Genomic DNA, 24,689 nt, shown 5'->3' with positions numbered 1-24,689 from the left:
TTGTGATTCTAATGATTGTAAGGATTCCTGACTATATTGTTGATCTTCATATTGTGTTTGAACTATGATAGGATCTTCAAACTATATTTGAACCGTCATATGGATGCCAACATTCATACGTATATCTCATGTTCCATATGGGACACCAATATATATACACATGAAATGATCTAGCTTGCTACCTTTTTGCTAAAAATGGCAAATTAGAGGTGTTCTTGGTTGTTGACTCTTATTAGACTAGGCGATATTAATTATAAGTATATAGTTTGAGGGCTAAATGTGTAACTTAGAGGCTTATATATACTTGTGTAATTATCATTCATAATATACAATACATACAAAATTCATACCAGATTGTTTATCGTGAGTCAGCCGAATACCTCACAAAACCCTAAAATATGCCGCTGCCCTCTGTTGTCACAATCACTGTTCACAAAGGTACTGATCACGCAGTAAGGATGAGATTTAGAACCGAAAAACTGGACTGGAACCGGAACCGGAACCGTTATAATCGGAATATATAAAACCGGTTCTGGTTCCAGGTTTAAAAATTAGCTTTATCCGCCTTCCGGGTTTGGGTCCATCGGGTCCGGGTAAACCGGGTCTAAAAACCAAAACCGGTGTTTGGAACCGGAACCACTTTTAGGGTTGGAACCGGTTTTTGTGAAACATTTAAAAGATGTATATCCCATTCGTTTCAACTCCGATTGACATGAGGTTTTTTCCAACATTTAGTTTAGAGTTTGTACATGATTTTAGACTATATATTTATCATTTTTAGTTTTATATTCATTGACTTACAGTCCCCCAAAGTCGATATATCAAAACTGGAAGTTTTTAGTTTTTTAGTTTTTTTGTATTCGGTGAAAGTTTTAAAACATGCATATCTAATTCGTTTGAAGTCGGTTGATATGTGGTTTTTTCCAACTTCTAGTTTACAGTTTGTACATAAGTTTAGACTATAATTTTGTCATTTTTGGTTTAATATTTAATGATTTACAGTCCTCCGAAATCGGGATATCAAAACTGAAAATTTTCAACTTTTTAACTATTTGTTTTTGTATTTTCTATTATGTGAATATGTTAACACATGCATATCTCATTATTTTAAAGTCGGATTGACATGCGGTTTTTTCCAGAGTGTATTTTAGAGTTTGGACATGATTTTAGACTATAATTTTGTTAATTTTGGTTTCATATTCAATGAGTCACAGTCCCCCAAAGTCGGGATATCAATATGAAAATTTTCAAAGTTCAACCCACTAAGTAGTATGTAATTACCAAAAAATTCTGGTTTTTTCGGGTTTTCCGGTTCTAAACCCACTTTATCCGGTTCCAACTTACCCACTTTGATCTTTCCGATTTTTCCAGTTCTAGACCCACTTTACCCGGTACAGTACCTGGAACCGAACCGGAACTGGTTCCTACATACCGGTCCGGTTTCGAGTTCTTCAAAATCCCATTAACCGGTTTTGGGTGTTCCGGGTCCGGGTCCATCAGGTCCAGGTTTGGACCCACTTTCATCCCTATCACGAAGGTACTATTCACGTGACTACTGTTCACAAAGGTACTGTTCACGAGACTACTGTTCACACCCTCTTCTGCCTCCTGATCAGCATCACCTTCTGCTGCATCTAAAATGACTCTCACACTGTTTTTCTTCTAAAGATAAAATAACTTACAACTCTCACAAATTCGGCTTTACTCTATCTCCTACAAACTATAGGCACTGGAAAGCAATGATTCAACCTTTTCTCCTCACCAATAGCTTATTCAGCTATATCGATGGCACAATTCCTCAACCCACCACCACAACACCATCAACAGAAAAAGATGTTGCACCCATTCTTAACCCTAGTTACTTGATATGGTTGTCGAATGATGCCCACGTTAGAATGTTACTCATGTCCACGATTTCTGAGGCTCCCTTTCAACATGTACAAGGTACAACTTCTCACGATCTCTGACTTTCTTTGGAACGAGCATACGGCCCACATACATCCTCCACAGAATATACTCTCAAGATATAACTTCTTAAAATCGATATGAAAGGTGATGAGGCCCCTATCACCTACCTTACCAAAGCGCAAGAGTACTTTGCTGCATTAGCAAACATTGGTAAACCAATATATGAACAAGATCTGGTGATGCTCGTGATTTCAGGGTTGCGAGAAGAATACTCTGGCCTCAAGTCCACCTTACTTGGCAGGGAGAACCCTATTGCCTTTTCAGATCTGTATGGACTGTTGGATGATCATGATTACTTACTACAAAAGAATACTCCATCTCAACCACCTGTTCAGGCGTTTACAGGTACCACATCAAACCGCATGCCTTTGATTTCTTAGGACACACTGCAGTCTCTTCAACAATTGATGGCTCAATTTGGCCTCAACATTTAGCCAAACACGCCACATGCTCTCTAATCTAACCAAACAAGTAAAAACAATTCAAAATGCAGTCGTGGTAACTACAACAATCGGGGTCATGGAGGACGCAGAGGCAATTACAACAATAATCGAGATCGATCTCAAGGTGGTGGAAATCGCAGTCAGTTTGGTTGGGCCTCAAATCAGAACATGATCTATGGGACCTGCAATAGGTGCGCTATTGGACATGTTCCCTCTTAATGCTGCAACTGGGGCATTTCCACTATTCGGATGAAGCAACCATCTGCCAATTATGCAGATTATCAATCTCAAGCTTCCACGTCGTGGTTCCCATACATAGGTTCCAATAGCCACATTGCACCAAATTTCAACGGATTCGATACTACTGAGCCATACTACAGAGAAGACAACCTTCATGTTGGCAACGGTAAAGGCTTACCCATTCCTCACATTGGCTAAAAACATGTTTATTCTCCTCCCAAAACCTTTTCTCTAAACAAAATTCTTCATGTTCCTGATATCAAAAAACACATTCTTTCTGTTCAACAATTTCGTCTTGATAATAATGTCTTTTTTGGATTTCGCTCTTTCTTTTTTGCTATGAATGACTAGGACACACAAACTACCCTCCTCACTGGACCAAGTGACAGTGGTCTCTATACCCTTCGTCTTCCAACCTTTCAGTCGTTGTCTAGAGTTGCTCTTTCCTCTATTCGGGCTTCCTCCATCATTTGGTATCAAAGATTAGGATACCCTCATCCTCAACTTCTTCAGTTTATGCTATCTAAGTTTAATTTACCTGTTTCGAATAATAGTTCAAGTTCTCCATGTAATTCCTTTTTTATTGGAAAATTTTCAAAACTTCATTCACTTCCGTCAAATAATAAAAGTTCTCATGTTTTGGATTTACTTTTTTGTGATGTGTGGGGTCCTGCTCTTATTACCTCTTCTGATGGTCACAATTATTTCTTACTCTGTGTTGATCACTTTACTCGTTTCACATGGCTTTTTTCATTAAAATGAAAATATGATTTTATGCCACCTTTAAACAATTTTTTATAACCGTTGAACGCCAATTCAACACTAAGTTAAAACATGTTCAAACTGACTGGGGAGGCGATTTTCGCAATCTCTCCACTCTGTTCTCCTCTTTTGGCATCATTCACCGTATCTTATGTCCTCACACAAGTGAATAAAACGGGACAGTTGAGAGATGTCACCACCATGTCGTCGAAATTGGTCTAACCTTACAAGCAAATCCAATGTCCTTAAACATTTTTGGAACCTCTCCTTTAAAACCACTATCTATCTCATAAATCAAATGCCTTCCCAAACCACAACTGATATCTCCCCTATTGAACTTCTCTTCAAACACAAACCTAACTTCTCTTTCCTTCATATTTTCAGATGTCAATGTTATCCCCATCTTCGTCCTTACAATTCTCACAAAATTGACTTCTGATCCACTCCTAGTGTCTTTTTAGGTTATATCACCTCCCACCACGACTATGGGTGTCTTTATTCTTCCTCAGATTGCATCTACATAGCTCGACATATTCTCTTCAATGAACATGTTTTTCCGTTCCATTCTACTCCTCCTCTTCCAACTCCCGTTTCCACCAACCCATATGTATCCTCTTACCCCGACCCTTCCTAAATGCTACCTTCCTCTCCAACTCCAAATAACTCTAATGATCTGCCACAGCATCCCACATCTCCCTCCTCAAATATTCCATCTAAACCCAAACCCCCCATTCACACATATCATCATCAACGTTCCTCTTCTAACACTTCTGACCAACCCCACTCTTCCACCTTTGAGTCATTCCAATGAGCCACATCCGCTATCACCCCACCGGCCCCACAACTGCCATCATCCGACCCACTAACATCCACCACCCACTAACCTCGCCTTTCCCATTCACAACAACCCAAAAAAAACCAAACCTTTCTTACATGAATCATTTCACACAACTATTACTTCCTCCGTTCCTGAACCTACCTCCTTTTCCGTTGCTAACAAGCATCCTCACTGGCATCAAGTTATGGCTGAGGAATACGCGGCTCTAGTGAGAAATGGTACATGGACCTTGGTTCCTCCTATGTTTAGGTCCAATGTAGTCCACTGTAAATGGGTATACAAAGTGAAACGTGATCAGACAGGCGCTAATACATGCTACAAAGCTTGTATCATAGCAAAAGGTTTCAATCAATAACCTATTGACTACACCAAGACATTTAGTCCGATAGTTAAATCTACCACATTCCGTGTTGTTTTATCTCTTGCTGTCACACGAAAGTGGCCTCTCCGACAGTTGGATATTCATAATGCTTTTCTTCACAGTGACTTAAAAGAGACGGTTTAAGTCACACGCTACAAAGCTTGTATCATAGCAAAAGGTTTAAATCAACAACCTGGTATCGACTACACCAAGAAATTTAGCACCATAGTTAAATCTACCACAATCCGTGTTGTTTTATCTCTTGATGTCACACGAAAGTGGCCTCTCCGATAGTTGGATATTCATAATGTTTTTCTTCAGAGTGACTTAAAAGAGACGGTTTACTTAAAACAACCACCTGGTTTTATCGATCCACAGAAACCAGATCATGTATGTCTTCTTCACAAGTCCATATATGGACTCAAGCAGGCATCACGGGTTTGTTTTTAGCGACTTTCATCCGCCTGACTCACCTTGGGCTTTCGCGGATCAAAAATTGACCCCTTACTATTTATTTATTGCACTAACAATATTCTTTTATATATGTTAGTTTATGTTGATGACATGTCACACCCCCAAACCAGAACGGCGGAAACGTTCGGGGGCGGAGGACGTCATATTCAGTATCATAACAGTTCATAGAAAGGAAAGTACACACCACCATATATATTAAAGTTTCCAAGATGTTTACATAATTGTATTCGTTACATGTTCAAAAGATAAATACATAAACATCATCCAAAAGAAGTAATTAACGCCAGCGCGTTAATCCCAAAAGTTGATTCCCAAACCTACTTAGCGGTTCCCTGAGAATACAAGTTATTTCAAAGAAAAAGTGTCAACAATTAAGTTGGTGAGTTCATAAGTAGTTTAGAAAAATTGGACGCCATTCCAAAATGGGTGTATATTTTCCAGAAAACGCAGCATTTCAAATGTAAATAGTTGTGATTTGTTGTGTTGAAAGTGAATGTATTAGATCCAGAAAATCCCATATTTTCCCTAATGGTTGAGATACGAGTTGTTGTGTTTTCCAAGAAAACCCTTATTTTCTTATAAAAGTATGAAATGCATATAAATATTCGTGTTATAAGTTGTAAATAATTGCACCAGGAAAATCCCTTATTTTCCTATTAGTTGTTTGGTTTGTATGCAGGAGAAACCCTTATTTTCCTAATATAATTGGCAGTCTCTAAGACCGAAAATCGCAAGAAACCGACGTTCTCAAAAGTTGTGTCATAGTTTTATATAGTAAAACTATACGAAGATCGCATTTATTAGATGAAGAATAGTTTTAATAGCTACTCGTTCATAAAAGCATAATACCATAATAATTGTATATCCGATGAGTTTTATAACCATACTAAACATAATATGCCTGTAACGACGTTCTTCAGGCATCGCAGCGTTATGACAACTGTCACCCCAAAAGACGGACTGTAGCTAACAGTCAGGGTGCGGGATCATGACTTCCCGTATAGATCTATACACATTTGACACGTTCTCCGAACGGGAGACTCTGGTTATAGACAGGACTTGCAGCATTACTTTCTAATAAAGAAAAGTAACGTTTGAAGATATACACGTCTCATGGATTCTCAATTAAGCCCGTATTAAAGTGATAGTTTTCTATGCAAAGTTTATCCCTTTTTCACAATGTTTGACAAAGCAAAATCATAAGTTTTTAGAATGTATAAAACGACTTAACAACGAAAGTTACTTTGAAGTCATTATATACTTTGTATAATGTCTGATGCACGCAAAGTATGACAAGAGTTTTCCATAATAGTAATGAGTTCCAAGTGATTTATTCGATAAAACAAGTGAAGTGAAACTTTATAAAATACACGATAATAACCGTATGTTTACTTGTATTCCGCCCCTAAAAGAGTATAAAAGCATTTAAAATGTATTTAAAGTGTGTTTGAAAGGGGTATGAACTCACTTGAAAGTTTGAAGATAGCAAGATGGAAAACCGGGCAGAGTTTCGTCTCGGGAAATGGATTTTCCTCGGAAATCTCGGGATTCCTCGGGAGAAAAATCGACCTTCGGGACTTGCACAAAATGACCAGGGCTTCGGGGTAGTGCGAGCACGGAAAACGAGGTAAAACGCAAGAAAAAGGAGAGAGAATGGGCCATTTTCCGGGAACCCTCGCATGCTATTTATAGGGGGCCTGAGAGGCCACGTACGCGGAGCGTACGCTCGTACGCAGCGCGTACGCGTACATCATGCGTGACCGAAGCCTCGACTGCCTCGGCCTCGGATGGGACGGCTCAGGCAGTCGGGTCGGATGGGACGGGTCGGGTCGGGTGCCTCGCATAGGGTGACGTGGACGGTTTGAGGCCAAGTTCCTCGGGTACGCGGGGCGTACAGGAGTACGCAGCGCGTACCTCGGATGAGGACGCTGACTCCCCTTCGGATAATACCGAAGTTTTATAAAAAAATATATATAAATTAATTATCAAACTTCGAAAATTCATATCTCCTTCATAGGAACTCCGTTTTTGACGTTCTTTATATCCCCGCGAAGGTGAGACTACGATCTACAACTTTCATTTAGATTTCGTTGGAAAATTCCGGAATTATTTTTATTATTTATTTATTAAAATGACGTGATTAAGGAATTTCTTTAAAAATTCATAACTTATTCATACGATGTCCGATTTGAGCGTTCTTTTCATGCATGTTTGTAGTTTAACGATATCTACGACTTTCATTTAGACACCTAAGGTCGGAAAGTGTTTTATTGAAACTTTGCGTTTTTACGCAACTTCGCATTGCTGGTTTTTGTCGGAAAACTTAGAATGAGCATAACTTCTTCGTTATAACTCGGATTTTTGTGTTATTTATATGTTTGGAAACCTTAAGACGATAACTACCACATAGTGTACTCCAAATAGAGGTTTTGAATACTTCATTTTTCGATGATATTCTATTTCCTTTCTCAAATAGGTTACAGGACTCGATTTTTTACTGACTTGAAATAACGGGTTGTTACATCATCCCCCCGTTAGAGGGAATTTCGTCCGAAATTTTAATACAAAAGAAGAGTCTTAGGGGCTGGGGAAGAGATGTGGATACTTCTGTTGCATTTGATCTTCTCGTTCCCACGTGAACTCAGGTCCCCTCTTAGCATTCCATCGGACCTTTACTATTGGAATACGACTCTGTTTAGTTCGTTTAACTTCCCTATCCATGATCTCGACGGGTTCTTCCACAAAGTTAAGATTTTCATTTAATTCGATCTCATCGAGTGGAATTACAAGTGTTTCGTCGGACAAACACTTCTTCAGGTTTGATACGTGGAATACTGGATGTACTTTGTTAAGCTCAATTGGAAGTCGGAGTTTGTAGGCTACTGGACCAATCCTTGAAATGATTTCGAAGGGTCCAATGTACCTAGGATTTAGCTTCCCACGCTTTCCAAAGCGTATCATTCCCTTCCAGGGTGAGACCTTCAGTAGTACCCGATCGCCAATCTGAAATTCCAAGGGTTTACGTCTTTTGTCGGCATAACTCTTTTGCCTATCCCTCGAGGATTTCAGTCGTTCTCGTATTTGCACGATCTTTTCAGTAGTTTCCCTGATGATCTCTGGACCAGTGAGGGTGCTATCAGGGACTAGACCTTTTGCTAGTTGTGTGTCGCCCACTTCCATCCAGCACAGAGGTGATCTGCACTTACGGCCGTAAAGGGCTTCAAATGGAGCAGTATTGATACTAGTATGATAACTATTGTTATAAGAGAACTCAACCAAAGGTAAGTGAACATCCCATGCTTTACCAAAGTCGATTACACATGCTCGCAACATGTCTTCCAAGGTTTGGATCGTTCTTTCGCTCTGTCCGTCAGTTTAGGGGTGATAGGCAGTACTCATGTCCAATCTTGTTCCCATGGATTTTTGCAATGATTGCCAGAATCTAGACGTGAATCTGCTGTCTCTATCCGAGATGATAGACATTGGCACTCCATGAAGTCGTACGATCTCTCGGATGTAGATTCTTGATAGCTTTTCCATTTTATCAGTTTCCTTGATCGGTAGGAAATGAGCGGACTTGGTTAATCTATCGACGATTACCCAAATAGTATCTTGGCCACCCTGAGTTTTGGGCAGTTTCGTTATAAAGTCCATGGAAATCTGTTCCCATTTCCACTCAGGAATTTCAGGTTGTTGGAGTAGTCCTGAGGGTTTCTGGTGTTCTATTTTGATCTTGGTGCAAGTCAAACACCTGCTCACATATGTAGTGATCTCTGCTTTCATGTTTGGACACCAGTAGAGTTGTTTGAGATCTTGATACATCTTGTCTGACCCGGGGTGTACGGAGTATGGAGTCTTGTGTGCCTCGCTCATAACTACCTCTCTAAGTCCACCAAACTTGGGCGTCCATATTCGGTTCATGAGGTAGCGTGCTCCGTCACTCTTGATTTCTAAATTCTTGTCCATTCCCCTAAGGGTCTCACCTGTCACGTTTTCGGGTTTCAGGGCCTCTATTTGAGCTTCCTTGACTTGTGTCGACAGGTGCGAATGGATTGACATGGCTAATGACTTCACTCTTCGGCCAGAGTACTCCTTACGACTAAGGGCATCTGCCACGACGTTAGCCTTTCCTGGATGATAGCGAATCTCACATTCGTAGTCGTTGAGCAATTCGACCCAACGTCGCTGTCTCATGTTCAACTCCTTCTGGTCGAAGATGTGTTGTAGGCTCTTGTGGTCTGTAAAGATAGTGCATTTGGTACTATATAGGTAGTGTCTCCAGATTTTAAGAGCGAAGACCACCGCCCCAAGTTCTAAATCATGAGTGGTGTAATTGACCTCATGCGTTTTCAGTTGTCGTGAAGCATATGCAATAACCTTTCCCCTCTGCATTAGTACACAGCCCAGCCCTTGCTTCGAAGCGTCGCAATACACCACAAAATCTTCGGTCCCTTCTGGGAGAGAAAGGATGGGCGCGCTGCAAAGGGCCTGTTTCAAAGTCTGAAATGCAGCATCTTGCTTTTCTCCCCAATTGTAGGTCACACCTTTCTGGGTTAAGGCGGTAAGAGGCTTTGCGATGCTGGAGAAATTCTGGATGAACCGGTAATAACCAGCAAGACCTAGAAATTGGCGAATTTCTGTTGGTGTAGTTGGCGCAGACCAGTTTTTGATAGCCTTGATTTTTTATGGATCCACGTGGATTCCTTCCTTGCTGACCACGTGACCGAGGAAGTCCACCTTTCTAATCCAAAATTCACATTTTGAGAATTTTGCATATAGTTTCTCAGTCCGTAACGTCTCTAAAACTTGCCTCAGATGTTGACCATGCTCTTCTTTATTCTTTGAATAAATGAGTATGTCGTCTATGAATACTATCACGAATTTATCCAAGAATGGACGACATACCCGATTCATTAGATCCATGAATACGGCCGGGGCATTGGTTAGTCCGAACGGCATCACTACGAACTCGTAATGTCCGTATCGTGTTCGGAAGGCCGTCTTGGGAATATCACTCTCCAGGACTCGCAGCTGGTGATATCCCGACCTCAGATCGATCTTGGAGAAGTAGTTGGCTCCTTGGAGTTGGTCGAATAAGTCATCGATTCGGGGTAGGGGTATCGGTTCTTGATGGTAAGTTTGTTGAGTTCTCGGTAGTCGATGCACATTCTGAATGATCCATCCTTCTTTTTCACGAACAGTACGGGTGCTCCCCATGGCGAGAAGCTCGGCCTGATGAATCCTTTTCCAAGTAGTTCATTCAGTTGGCTGGATAGCTCTTGCATCTCTGCCGGGGCTAATCGATAGGGTGATTTGGCTACTGGGGTAGCTCCGGGAACTAGATCGATTCGGAACTCAACTTGTCTCGCGGGTGGTATTCCCGGAAGGTCCTCGGGAAAGACGTCGGGAAAATCGCGTACGTCGGGCACACTCTTGATGTCTTGGACTTTGCGTTTCACATCTACAACATGTGCCAAGAATGCGTGACACTCCTTGCGTAGGCATTTTCGAGCTTGGATACTTGAGATGATACGAAGAGTGGTACTTGGTTTGTCGCCCAAGACAATGAAAGTTTCGCCGGTTGGCAGATTAAGGCGAACGGCCTTATCGTAACATAGAATGTCCGCATGATGAGAACTCAGCCAATCCATGCCAATGATGACATCGAAACTCTTAATCGAGACTGGCATGAGGTTGATTGAAAAGGGATTATCGTTTAAAGTTAGGGTGCAGTTTAAGTATATCTCCTTAGTGCCTTCGGTTTTCCCGTTGGCCATTTCTACTATGAATGGTTCACTTAATGATTGTGGTATTGATTTTAGCAGGCCTTTAAAGTCGTGACTCACAAAACTCCTTTCCGCTCCACTATCAAACAAAATGCATGCATACGAGTTATCAAGAAGAAACGTACCCGTAACAACAGTAGGGTCCGCAATGGCTTCATCTTGTCCCATTGCGAAAACTCGCCCCCTTCCGCCGGTATTCCGGTTGTTTGCCTTTGGGCAGTCCCTGCGGTAGTGCCCCGTGTCTCCGCACTCAAAGCAGGCGCGGCTTACCCCGGTATTAGTAGTGGGGACGGATGGTTGGGTTGGCCCTTTGCAATAGCGGGCTATATGTCCCTTCTTATTACACTTGGTGCATTGAAGGTCAGGGCAAGGACCGTGGTGGTGGAAGCTGCATCGGTTGCATTTAGGAAGTTTCCCATTATATGAGCTTGTGGGGGCAGGGTTCACAGGTACATTCATAGCGTGGGTCGCTATTACTTGTTGTTTCTTGGGGTTTTCCTGGAGAGTTTGTCCCCTCCTTTTGTTCCAAGGCCTACTCTGGCCCTGAGCCTCCCTAGGTGGATTTGCGGTTGTTGAAATGATACTGGGTTTTACTCCGTGGTCGATGAGTCGCTGAGCCAGGCGTTTAGCGCTGTTGTAGGTAACAGGGCCGGAAGCTAGGACATGCCCTTGAATCTGGGGTGACAACCCCCAAAGGTACCTTTCAACCTTCTTTGATTCTGGGTTAACCATGGTAGGGCACAATGCAGCGAGGTCGTTGAACCTAGCTGTGTAGGTGACTAGGTCAGACCCAGTCATTTTCAGATTCCAGAGCTCCTGCTCCAGCTTTTGCACTTCGCCCCTTGGGCAGTATTCTTCCAGTAGTAGAACCTTTAGATCGTCCCAAATCATGGCATTGGCGACAGTGAGCGTCACTGAATTCACATGGCTTTTCCACCAAGTGAGGGCTCGATCCACGAAAGTGCAAGCAGCGAACTTGACTTTGCTTGCTTCTAGCCATGAGCAGATCTCGAAGACCGTTTCGGTCTTCTCGAACCATTGCATTAGTGCAATGACTCCCCCAGTTCCATTAAAAGTTTTTGGCTTAGCGTTAGAGAACTCCTTGTAAGTACATTCTCTTCCTTGACCATGACCAGTGCCATGATTTGGATGATTCGTGCTGCTTCCCGCCCCTCCATTTCCGTGAGAGTTTATTTGCGAGAGGGCTGCAGTTACTGATGCTGTGATAGCAGCCTGGACCATGGCTGGATCATAAGCTGGTGGTGGAGGTGGTGGTGGTACCGTGCCCGGCCTGGGCCTTAGGTTTGGACGAGGAGGCATCGTGCTGCCAAAAGAAAAAATATGGAAAAATTTATAAGTTTTGGCAGTTCAGAGTTGAATGATATTGAGTTAACTTCTAATAGTTTTAAGAAGTTGGGTTTGACTGACACAATGTTTTGAGCTTGAAAGTAAAGTTTGAATAGTTGTACCAATGAATCGAACGATTTGCGCATGATTAACAACAACAAGAAAAGGGGTATACCCTTATATATATATTAAACATATAGTTGTGTTACAGCGGGGTCTAGACAAAATTTCTTGGCCTTTCTAAAGGCCTCCGATTACAGAACAATTTAAAGAAAATAATACTTTTATCCGAAGTCCTAATTTATAACAAAATTTGAGGGTTGGGCAAGTACTACTTGCGGTGCGCTTTGCGTTTGGAGCTCGACTCCGTGTCGGACTGCTTCAACTCCATGAGGCGTCTATCAAACGCAGCTTGTTGTTCTCTTAACTCTGCGAAGGCCGCATTTGCTTGTGCTTGAAACGCTTCGGTGCGAATGTGGATGTCGTTCTGCAACAACTCTAGGCGGTTGATATCGGCCGTGTGGATTTGTACTTCCACATTGACCTCTCGGATTCGGTTGGCTTGCACTCCGGATTGATAGCACTGGTTGGCGAGTTTGCCAACCATGACCGGAAGTGCGCGGTCGGCTGATCCCCCGCCTCTCACATCATAGAAGTCTCGGCACATGCCGTAAGGAGGGCGTATGCTTTGTTGTTGGCTCCAATGATGGAGGTGACTTCCCCACACTGGAGTGGGTCCTTGGAAATTCCTCACGTGGACGGGAGATTGTGGGATTGGTGGATTTATAATTTCTGGCTCCGAATCCGTGCCAGAGTCATCCCCTCCCTCCAACTCTATAGGCTCTTCATCTTCTTCAGGATCTTCTTCAATCCACCCTCCATTACCTTGGTTGGGGTAGTAGGGGTCATTGGGGTGATGGAATCCCGCCATTTAGACTGTACGAGAATAGAGTTAAAAGTTTACTATAAGCTAGAGCACATGAAACTTACCCTTAAGTTTAATGGTTGACGGCACTCGAATACTCCCTCAATATTCTTTAGCGATTTGCTTTTGGTAAGTTTTAAATTTGTTGTCCATTACAGACACTCCTTGGCATACGTTAGTCGACTCTTGGACAAATATAGTTGATCAGGCTATATTCTTCCCAGTTCCGATTACATGTCCCAAGGCGTACCTGTGCTGCACAACTTATTTATAATACTTCTAAAGTTATTTACTATGAAACTGTTATTAGTATAAAAATGAGTGCATGCTTACCTTAAAACTAATTAGGTTTACTTTCAAAAGTATGAATTTTTCTCAGAGTGTTTTTGCCCAGTTGAGTTTATAGTTGTATATAAAAAAGGAATGGTTTTGATATACTTAATTCCCTATAAACAAAGCTCTGATACCAATCTGTCACACCCCCAAACCAGAACGGCGGAAACGCTCGGGGGCGGAGGACGTCATATTCAGTATCATAACAGTTCATAGAAAGGAAAGTACACACCACCATATATATTAAAGTTTCCAAGATGTTTACATAATTGTATTCGTTACATGTTCAAAAGATAAATACATAAACATCATCCAAAAGAAGTAATTAACACCAGCGCGTTAATCCCAAAATTTGATTCCCAAACCTGCTTAGCGGTTCCTTGAGAATACAAGTTATTTCAAAGAAAAAGTGTCAACAATTAAGTTGGTGAGTTCATAAGTAGTTTAGAAAAATTGGATGCCATTCCAAAATGGGTGTATATTTTCCAGAAAACGCAGCATTTCAAATGTAAATAGTTGTGATTTGTTGTGTTGAAAGTGAATGTATTAGATCCAGAAAATCCCATATTTTCCCTAATGGTTGAGATACGAGTTGTTGTGTTTTCCAAGAAAACCCTTATTTTCTTATAAAAGTATGAAATGCATATAAATGTTCGTGTTATAAGTTGTAAATAATTGCACCAGGAAAATCCCTTATTTTCCTATTAGTTGTTTGGTTTGTATGCAGGAGAAACCCTTATTTTCCTAATATAATTGGCAGTCTCTAAGACCGAAAATCGCAAGAAACCGACGTTCTCAAAAGTTGTGTCATAGTTTTATATAGTAAAACTATACGAAGATCGCATTTATTAGATAAAGAATAGTTTTAATAGCTACTCGTTCATAAAAGCATAATACCATAATAATTGTATATCCGATGAGTTTTATAATCATACTAAACATAATATGCCTGTAACGACGTTCTTCAGGCGTCGCAGCGTTATGACAACTGTCACCCCAAAAGACGGACTGTAGCTAACAGTCAGGGCGCGGGATCATGACTTCCCGTATAGATCTATACACATTTGACATGTTCTCCGAACGGGAGACTCTGGTTATAGACAGGACTTGCAGCATTACTTTCTAATAAAGAAAAGTAACGTTTGAAGATATACACGTCTCATGGATTCTCAATTAAGCCCGTATTAAAGTGATAGTTTTCTATGCAAAGTTTATCCCTTTTTCACAATGTTTGACAAAGCAAAATCATAAGTTTTTAGAATGTATAAAACGACTTAACAACGAAAGTTACTTTGAAATCATTATATACTTTGTATAATGTCTGATGCACGCAAAGTATGACAAGAGTTTTCCATAATAGTAATGAGTTTCAAGTGATTTATTCGATAAAACAAGTGAAGTGAAACTTTATAAAATACACGATAATAACCGTATGTTTACTTGTATTCCCCCCTAAAAGAGTATAAAAGCATTTAAAATGTATTTAAAGTGTGTTTGAAAGGGGTATGAACTCACTTGAAAGTTTGAAGATAGCAAGATGGAAAACCGGGCAGAGTTTCGTCTCGGGAAATGGATTTTCCTCGGAAATCTCGGGATTCCTCGGGAGAAAAATCGACCTTCGGGACTTGCACAAAATGACCAGGGCTTCGGGGTAGTGCGAGCACGGAAAACGAGGTAAAACGCAAGAAAAAGGAGAGAGAATGGGCCATTTTCTGGGAACCCTCGCATGCTATTTATAGGGGGCCTGAGAGGCCACGTACGTGGGACGTATGCTCGTACGCAGCGCGTACGCGTACGTCATGCGTGACCGAAGCCTCGACTGCCTCGGCCTCGGATGGGACGGCTCAGGCAGTCGGGTCGGGTGCCTCGCATAGGGCGACGTGGACGGTTTGAGGCCAAGTTCCTCGGGTATGCGGGGCGTACAGGAGTACGCAGCGCGTACCTCGGATGAGGACGCTGACTCCCCTTCGGATAATACCGAAGTTTTATAAAAAAATATATATAAATTAATTATCAAACTTCGAAAATTCATATCTCCTTCATATGAACTCCATTTTTGACGTTCTTTATATCCCCGCGAAGGTGAGACTACGATCTACAACTTTCATTTAGATTTCGTTGGAAAATTCCGGAATTATTTTTATTATTTATTTATTAAAATGACGTGATTAAGGAATTTCTTTAAAAATTCATAACTTATTCATACGATGTCCGATTTGAGCGTTCTTTTCATGCATGTTTGTAGTTTAATGATATCTACGACTTTCATTTAGACACCTAAGGTCGGAAAGTGTTTTATTGAAACTTTGCGTTTTTACGCAACTTCGCATTGCTGGTTTTTGTCGGAAAACTTAGAATGAGCATAACTTCTTCGTTATAACTCGGATTTTTGTGTTATTTATATGTTTGGAAACCTTAAGACGATAACTACCACATAGTGTACTCTAAATAGAGTTTTTGAATACTTCATTTTTCGATGATATTCTATTTCCTTTCTCAAAGAGGTTACAGGACTCGATTTTTTACTGACTTGAAATAACGGGTTGTTACATGACATCATCATAAAATGGAACAATTATGCTGCCATTGATCATGTTGTCCACAGTCTCAGCAAGTCCTTTGCGGTTCAAGACATGGGTCCACTAACCTACTTCTTAGATATTGAAGTTCGGCGACATGGCTGCAATCTACTTCTCTCACAACGGAAGTATATTCTAGATCTATTAGATCATGCCAAGTTATCTCGATTCAAACCGGTTCCGTCTCAAATCACCACCATGAAAGACCTAGCTCTAGGTGATAGCCCTCCCTTTCACGATCCGGTACAATATCGTCAGCTAGTGGGCACCTTACAGTATGTCACCCTCTCGAGATCTAACATTACTTATGCAAACAATAAAGTGTGCCAGTTTTTGCATGCTTCTACTAAAAATCACTAGACAATAGTGAAACGTATTTTGTGCTACCTAAACGACACTGTTGATCATGGCCTTCGGTTCTCACATCAGTCTGATGTCATTCTACACGCCTACAATGATGTTGCTCTTAATTCATTAGGTACCTTCTCAGATGTGTGATTGGGCTGGTTTCCTGGATAACCATCGATCGACGGTAGGATTGCTATCTATCTTGGCTCTAATTTAGTTTCATGGTCCACACGAAAACAAAGTACTGTCTCGCGGTCCTCCACTGAGTCTGAGTACAAAACCCTAGCTAATACAGTTGCTAAACTGACATGGTTAGAAACCTTATTACGCGAACTTCGGATTCTTATACCTATAGTTCCTAATCTATGGTGCGATAATCTGGGTGTCACTTACCTCTATGAAAATCCTGTCTTTCATGCCCGAAGAAAACACGTTGAAGTTGATTTTCTCTTTGTCAGGGAGAAGGTTGCTCAAGGGAGATTGTCTTTTCAATTTAACTCAACACAAGATCAAATAGTTGATGTGTTTACAAAGCTTCCAGTTGTTGAGAGATTTTTATTTCTGATATCCAAGATAAGAGTTGGAGACCGCCCTTAGCTTGAGGGGGAATATTAGACTAGGAGATATTAATTATAAGTATATATTTAGAGGGCTAAATGTGTGACTTCGAGGCTTATATATACTCATGTAATTATCATTCATAATATACAATACATATAGAATTCATACCAGATTGTTAACTCTCTACTTACCGGCTTGCATTGGCCCTTCTATTGGCATAAAACCCTTGTGATATTGTTGGATTCTCTGGACACAAGTCCTACACCATATTTCTTTCTTATGTTGATTATTGTCTTTGTTAAATTGGAAAAAATAATCTTTCTTATTAGGGTTTCTCTTCTAGAGGATGGAGACTGAGATAAGACGAAACGCTAGCCATCACATTCCTTAAATAGGGAACAAGGTATGAGATCTAGGGTTTTAAGTTAACTCGTCATGACTCCACTACTTAAAAGGTATGGTCGTGCCACGATGTATCTCCACCACCACAACGCGGTCAGTAAAAACTTTAAAAATCAAGACTTAAAATAAAATAGATGTTAATGAACCAATACCTGAAATAGATGCTACACTTTGATAAACCTAAAGAATATAATATTATAATTATTAAGTGGGAAAGATTAAATGCAATTTTTCTTTTTAGGTCATTGGTTTTATTTAAGAATCCATCTATACAAGTCATGCCTGCTTAGAAACAACTTCCAAGGTTTGGGTTGTGTTGTGTGAAAGCTACAATAAGTCATATGTATATGTTTTCTTCAACTTGAATAAAAAACTCAACTCAGTCACCTAGAGTGGGTTGGTTCTCTGACGATTATGGTTAACTTTATGTTAGTACATGAAAAGTGCCCCTTAATCAATTTGATCAGAGGTGTCTTTCTAAAGTGGTGTATACTACGATATGGAGAGTAGTTTTCGAGATGATATTGTTTCACAGTTAAGTCAATGTGTTTTGACAGAAGTGAAAGTACTTGTTTGTAATTTCATATCGTACAACCGACAAGATCAACGACAACGAATATCTCAGGCTATTGATCTTTATTCCATGCGCACTTTATCTAGAATTTTTCGTTAGTAACTCATTGGTTGTAAAAGAAGTTTTGACCTTTGTAATTTGTGTGCAACTTAAGAACAACTTCACTTCTATCAAATCAAGAATTATTCAGTCACTCATTTCTCTCTAACATTCTTCTTGTTCTTCTTTCCTTTTCACTGTTCGTACTTTATATTAGTTATCTTGAGCACTTTGTTGAGTTATTTACTTCTAGGATTGGCTAATTTATCCATACTTGACATGATCTTTTATTGTAAGCAATCATTGACGTTAATTTAACTCAAGGTTTGAGTTTTCGAACCTTGTTCGTGCAAATATGTGAGCTCACAATTAGTATTAGAGCCTAAGTGGTTGTCCTTTGAATCCAAAAGAACATATTATAGTTAGTTGAAGATTACTTTGGTATCTCAATCATTTATGTGTTTAGCATAAAAGTTCTTCTATATACCTCTTCAACTCTAATATCTAAATATCAATGGCTGTTTTTAATCAATCTCAACAAATGTATTCAATGCAAATCGCAAAGAGCATGGGTCACCCATCGTGTGCCCCATTGCTAGTTGTTGAAGAGTATGATCACTGGAAAGTCAGAACGAAGAGATTTTTGGTTGGCAAAGAAACAAGTGAAGAAATATGGAGGTCAGTGAAAGAAGGTCCTCATGTTCCTGTTAGGCAAATGGTCAGAGATGATGATGCGACTCTCAATGGCTAAGAAGAGCTTCGACCAACACCTCTAAATGCAAATGACGTCGAGAAACTCAATGTAGATCATAATGCTTTTTTCTGAAATGGTGTTTAGTGTTCCAGTATCTCTCTTTGAGCACATTAAGTCCTGAAAATCTGCCAAAGAGATTTGGGATACACTACAAGACTTGTTTAAAGGATCGGAAAATACGAAGGACAAGCGTTTGATGTTTTTTGTGAACAAATTTGACACTTTCACTACCACTCCTGCCGAATTTGTTGCCTTTGCATTGGATCGATACAAAATAGTTGTGAACAACATGACTGCACATGGTTTTGTTCGCACTCCGCTTGAGTACAACCTGAAGTTTATCAACGGTCTCGGAAAAGGATGGGGAAATGTCAAATCCTGTCTTCAGAGTAATGGATCTCTGATGAAATCAAAGCTCTACCAGTTGTTCGACAAATTGCAAGGTCACAAATCTAATGTTGCTCAAACATTTAGAGAAATCTCTGGAGGTCATCTCACCCTAGTCAGTTCTTTCAATCCACTTCTTTCGAACCCATTTATCTCGGACCCTTTTAGAGTTGTCTCACATGTTTAACCTACTCAACCTGTTCCACATATTTTGAACTTCACATATGAAGAAAAATTTAATCTAGAAGCTGATGATTCTGAACTTCACTTCCAACAACAATATGCTCTTCTATCAAGGAAATACATTCGATCATGGAATGCCAATAAAACTACCTCATCGGATGATTTCAAGCTCCTCGCCAAAACAATCTCAACACTACCCTAAACCTATTGAAAATCCACCAGCTTATCGACCTAACATTCTGAATTGATCCTCGAAACCTCTAGAAACTTTTACCTCAGCCAAACCTAAGATTATGTATCATAAGTATGGTCTCGGAAACCACTATGTGAAGGAGTGTTTGGCTGATGTTCCTTAGAAACCAAAGGTGAAAGACTCCACTTACTATGCTCATAGAGCACAGGAACTAGCAGAGAGTGAAAATGCATTTCTCACTAAATTTTCATGAAATATTGATGGGTATAGGTCATCTAGCGATGAGGATGAAGGATACTCTAGAAGAAACTTGTGTTTTATGGCTAGACAAACCATTGAGTGTGAAGAAGGCTACATGTCTTCTGGTTCTGTACATGAAGATGAGAAAGTTGAGCCAAATTACTGCTACATGGAAACCAACGACCTACCTGGCAGAAGCATCATCCAATAGGTAAAATCCATGATTACTGAAAACAATTTTGATATATATGTGAGTGAACCTTATGTAACTCAACTTGAATAAGATATGATAGTAATTCTAAAATTCTATAGGTCTGCCATAGATGTGAATGGGAAGTTGGATAGTGAGTTAACCAGACTTATATTACGATTTGAAGATCGCAATCTTATGATTGAATCCTTAAGCATGAACTTGTAATATGTAACAACCCATTATTTCAGGTCAATGTAATGTCTAAAAGTCGAGTCTTGTAATCTCTTTGTGAAGTAATAAGAATATCATCGAAAATGAAATGTTCAAAAAGCTCCGTTTGAGTACACTCTGTGGTAGATATCGTGATAAGGTTTCCAAAAATATAAAGAACACTAAAATCCGAGTTATAACGAAGGAGTTATGACCAATCAAAGATTCGTAACATTACCGGTAAAGCATTGTTAAGCATAAAACAAGAAATTTCAATAAAATACTTTTTGCCTTAGGTATCTAAATAAGTCGTAGATATCATTAAACCGCGAACATAAATAAAAAGAACGCCAAAATCTGACTTCGTATGAGGAAGTTATGATTTTACGAAGTTTCTGACCTAGCAGTAGACAACTAAAGACTCGAATTAGAGATCGAGCGATCTTTAGCTAACACAACCTAAATGAAAGTTGAATACCCTGACCATAGGAATACAATGGTAAAAAGACAGATAAAATCGGATGCCGGATGAAGAAGTTATGGATTTTTAACAGACTTTTCCAGTCTCGGCCTGCTAAAAAGGTATTATTAAATATAAAAGTCAAAACTAGCTGACGTAGTCTAAATAAGAGTTGTAGAGTACAATCTCACCTATGCGTGGATATAAAGAATGCCAAAAACGGAGCTCGTACGTGAGAGTTACGGAATTTAGAAGTTCTGTAAATCGAGTTACGCCCCGCGTAAAGGGGTACGCGCAGCATACCAGGCGATAAAGGCGTAGTCCCTTCGGCAGCAGACATCTCATCGTCTGCCAGGAGCTAACGTAAGTGCTAACGTATGCTACACTCCGCGTAAGAGCGTACGCCCATCGTACGGAGGCGGTTCAGTCTCCTATAGAAGGGAGGCTAGGGTTCCGAGTTTCTTGTTCAATTCTTCTCTTTTCCTGCGCTTTTGCTCTGCGTTTTTCCACTCGAAGCCATCCCGACACCCCGATTTTCATACTCGATATCAAAAGGAAGTTCTACACTCTCGAGATTCCCGAGAATTCAAGTCTCACTAGTCGAAGTTCTGCTCGATTCTTCTCTCGACTACTTCAAAACAACCTCTTCAATCAAGTGAGTTCATACCCCCTTTTATACACCTTCAAATACTTTATAATGTACTTTTAATACATTTCGGGGGAGAATACAAGTAAACACACGGTTGATCCCGAGTGAAAACGTGAAAACTCTTGTTATACTTTGCATGCATTAGATTTATACAAAATGCATAATATCCAGGGTAGCCATCCTTGTTAAACCATTTTATGCATTCAAAGAACTTATGATTTATGCTTTGTTAAACATTGTTAAAGAGGATAAACATTGCATACAAAACTATTATTTTAATACAGACTTAATTGAGAATCCGTGAGACGATTACATCTTCAATGCTACCGTTTTGTTAAAAGGTACTACCTAAAATCATGTCTATTATAACCAGAGTCTCCTGTTTGGAGAGCGTGTCAAATGTGTATACATCTATACGGGAAGTCATGATCCCACGCCCTGACTGTTAGCTACAGTCCTTTGGGTGACAATTTATCATAACGTTTCGATGCCTGAAGACCGTCGCCACAGGAATATTATGTTTAGTATGGTTATAAAACTCACTGGATAGACAATTACTATGGTATTCTGATTTTATGAATGAGTAGTATTAAAACTATTCTTCATCTAACAAGTGCGATCTGCTTATAGCTTTATTATATAAAACTATGCCTCAACCTTTTAAGCATTTCAGTTGCTTGCGATTTTCGGTCTTGGACATTAGAGAATGCCTTTTACTTTAGGAAAATAAGGGATTTTCCTGTATCCAAAAACAATCAACTAATAGGAAAATAAGGGATTTTCCTGGTACAACTATTTACAGTTCACAACACGAACATTCATATGCATTTCATACTTTTATAAGAAAATAAGGGATTTTCTTGGAAAACGCACGAACTTTGGAATGGTATACATTTTCTCAAAACCGCTTATGAACTGACCAACTTAATTGACACTTTTTCTTTGAAATAACTTCTATTCTCAGGGAACCGCTAAGCAGGTTTGGAAACCAACTTTTGGGGATTAACGCTCTGACGTTAATTACTTCTTTTGAAAGATGTTTATGTATTTACCTTTTGAACATGTAACAAGTAGAATTATATAAACATTTTGAAACCTTTGTATGTATGGTGGTGTGTACTTTCCTTACTATGAACTGTTATGATATTGAATATGACGTCCTCCGCCCCCGAACGTTTTCGCCGTTCTGGTTTGGGGGTGTGACATAATAGCTATGGATGAATGTATTATCCTTAATGAAAAATGTACCATTTCATTTTATTAAAAGAAATCTTATTGTCAATGAACTCTATAGTTACTTTTAAGTCTATTTTAGTTCCAATTCAGACATGTTTCAATAATCCATCTGTAGGACAGTCTTCTAAGTCATCATCTGACTCTAAGAAGAAGCCTTGGTTGAACAAAAAGGAAATTGTTCATCCAAAAACAGAGGCCAGAAAAGCTCTTGAAAAAGAAACTAGGTTTTTTTGTTTCATGACAAGATACATTATGGTATATTGATAGTTCTTGTTCCATGTCCATGACTTAGTAGAAAGATTTTCTACATGATCTAGAGCTTACTCCAATTGTTGGTTATGTTACATATGGAAACAATAAAAATTCCCATATTCGAGGTTATGACATCCTAACTAACGACAACTTCTCTATCTCCAATGTGTCTAACATGACTGATCTCAAGCACAATTTGATCAATGTAACCCAACTCACCGATGCAAATCTGAGGGTTCAATTCTATAAGAAGCATAGTTATATTATGATAGAAGACCGGAAAAAAATGTCTCATCAAATCAAATCGAAGCAAAAACATGTATCCTTTGGATATTAATATGATTATGGGAAAGCCTCAATTGTATCTTCTTACGGAAGCGATTCTTGATGTTAGTTGGCTTTGGCATCGGAGGCTTGCTTAAAATTTCCAATACATGAATGATCTATTTTCTGGTGAAATGGTCTGAGTTTTGTACCATGTAAGTACAATTCAACTAATGTTTGGGTGCAAAACACTATAAAAAGGTTTTTATGGGTGAACAGCTCAATTAAAGTTTTTAAAGCTTTATTAATATTTATTTTCTTGATTTACAGCTGGTGGAACTATGCTCAGGCCTTACCTTTGGCTTTACTTGAGGTTTACTTATGTTTGGAAGACATCAATAATACAATAAGCACACGTTTGTTATATTCAAGCTTTCATTTTGATTTTCTTATGAATGCTTTTTAGTTAGACTATAATTAGGGCCAGAAATCTACAAGTGACAACTAATTTCATATTATTAGATAGGGGCGAGCAAGGAAGAGAAACAAAAACCCCGTCTTCAAAAACCAAGTATGTTTATGATGACTAGGTTTAATATTCTTTCTAATTATTAATTGATGATTACCAATTTTTTTATTTGACTATAAAAGTCAAAACTTTAAGGTGCTTACTTTTCCGTATTTCCTTCTAAACCTAGGGTACAGTTGAAGCATGTGCAACCTGAAGTTTATGTGATACAAGATTACAAGGATGAATTGCAGGTAAGTTAAGTGGACTATTATAAATTTTTTTCTTTTTTCCCCTTTTCTTTCTTCCACAGTCTTATTTTCATTCAATTTCAAGTTTTTGATCATTTTCTTTTGATGTTTTGCCCTAATTTCAGGTGAGCAGAGGAATCTGTAGAACCTATTCTTATTGGAAATGGTAGTCTGGCATACTAACAATGTTTCAAATAATCATTAGCAGCATCAGATGGTTGTCAATGACATCAATCACTAGGGATCAGGAACAAGAAGTAGAGAGTGTTAAAAGAGAAATATGGGATTTAGCTAAAATGTTGTTAAAATTGAATCTTATGGCTGCATAATTTGTACCCCCTTCATTCTCCAACAACCATGCTAGCCCCTTTTTATTTTCACCATCTCCTACTTCTCATTTTGATTATGACACCATCAAAATTTCCTGTTCCAAATGAATACTACATCAGCTTTCATCAACACCATCAAAATTTCCTTTTCCTTTATCCAGGAGGTAGTAGGTGGGGACAACAATTAACTCGACATCAAAATTAATCATTTTCGTTTCTATCTCAGGTTCTGAAAAATGAATAATTACAAGATCTCATTATGTTCAAAAATTATGCATTTTTACATTAACAGATGTTATATTTCCTTCGATATTGCAACTCGAAAGTGGGATAATGGATTTGGAAGAGAGGAAACAAAAAGAAATATACTCAAAAAGATATTCAAAATAAGAAGGTTTTGACAAGGGAAAACTCTCGGATGCTGATGTAGAAAGAGAAATTGAATGCGGGATTTGCATGGAAACAAATAGTAGAGTTGTGTTGCCAGATTGCAGCCATTACTTGTGCTTCAAATGTTATCGAGATTGGTAAGTTTCTCTCTTACATCTACTAAATGGGACCCATAATTACATATAATAGCACAATGCAAATTCTAAACAC

The 24,689-nt window shown here is 39.3% G+C and overlaps 1 protein-coding gene across 1 annotated transcript; it reads left to right on the top strand.

The window, feature by feature from the left end:
* The first annotated feature begins 1,739 nt into the window (after positions 1-1,739).
* On the top strand, positions 1,740-2,849 carry LOC145006741 (uncharacterized). Its single transcript, XM_078965798.1, has 4 exons — positions 1,740-1,944; positions 2,053-2,313; positions 2,462-2,550; positions 2,667-2,849. The coding sequence occupies exons 1-4, from the start codon at positions 1,740-1,742 to the stop codon at positions 2,847-2,849; spliced, it is 738 nt and encodes a 245-aa protein (XP_078821924.1).
* Positions 2,850-24,689: the final 21,840 nt, after the last annotated feature.

Source organism: Lactuca saligna, chromosome 7 (assembly GCF_052625555.1).
Source record: "Lactuca saligna cultivar CGN05327 chromosome 7, ASM5262555v1, whole genome shotgun sequence".
Classification (NCBI taxonomy): domain Eukaryota; kingdom Viridiplantae; phylum Streptophyta; class Magnoliopsida; order Asterales; family Asteraceae; genus Lactuca; species Lactuca saligna.
Note: the sequence above shows the minus strand (reverse complement) of the source record. Positions and strands in the feature narration are given on the sequence as shown.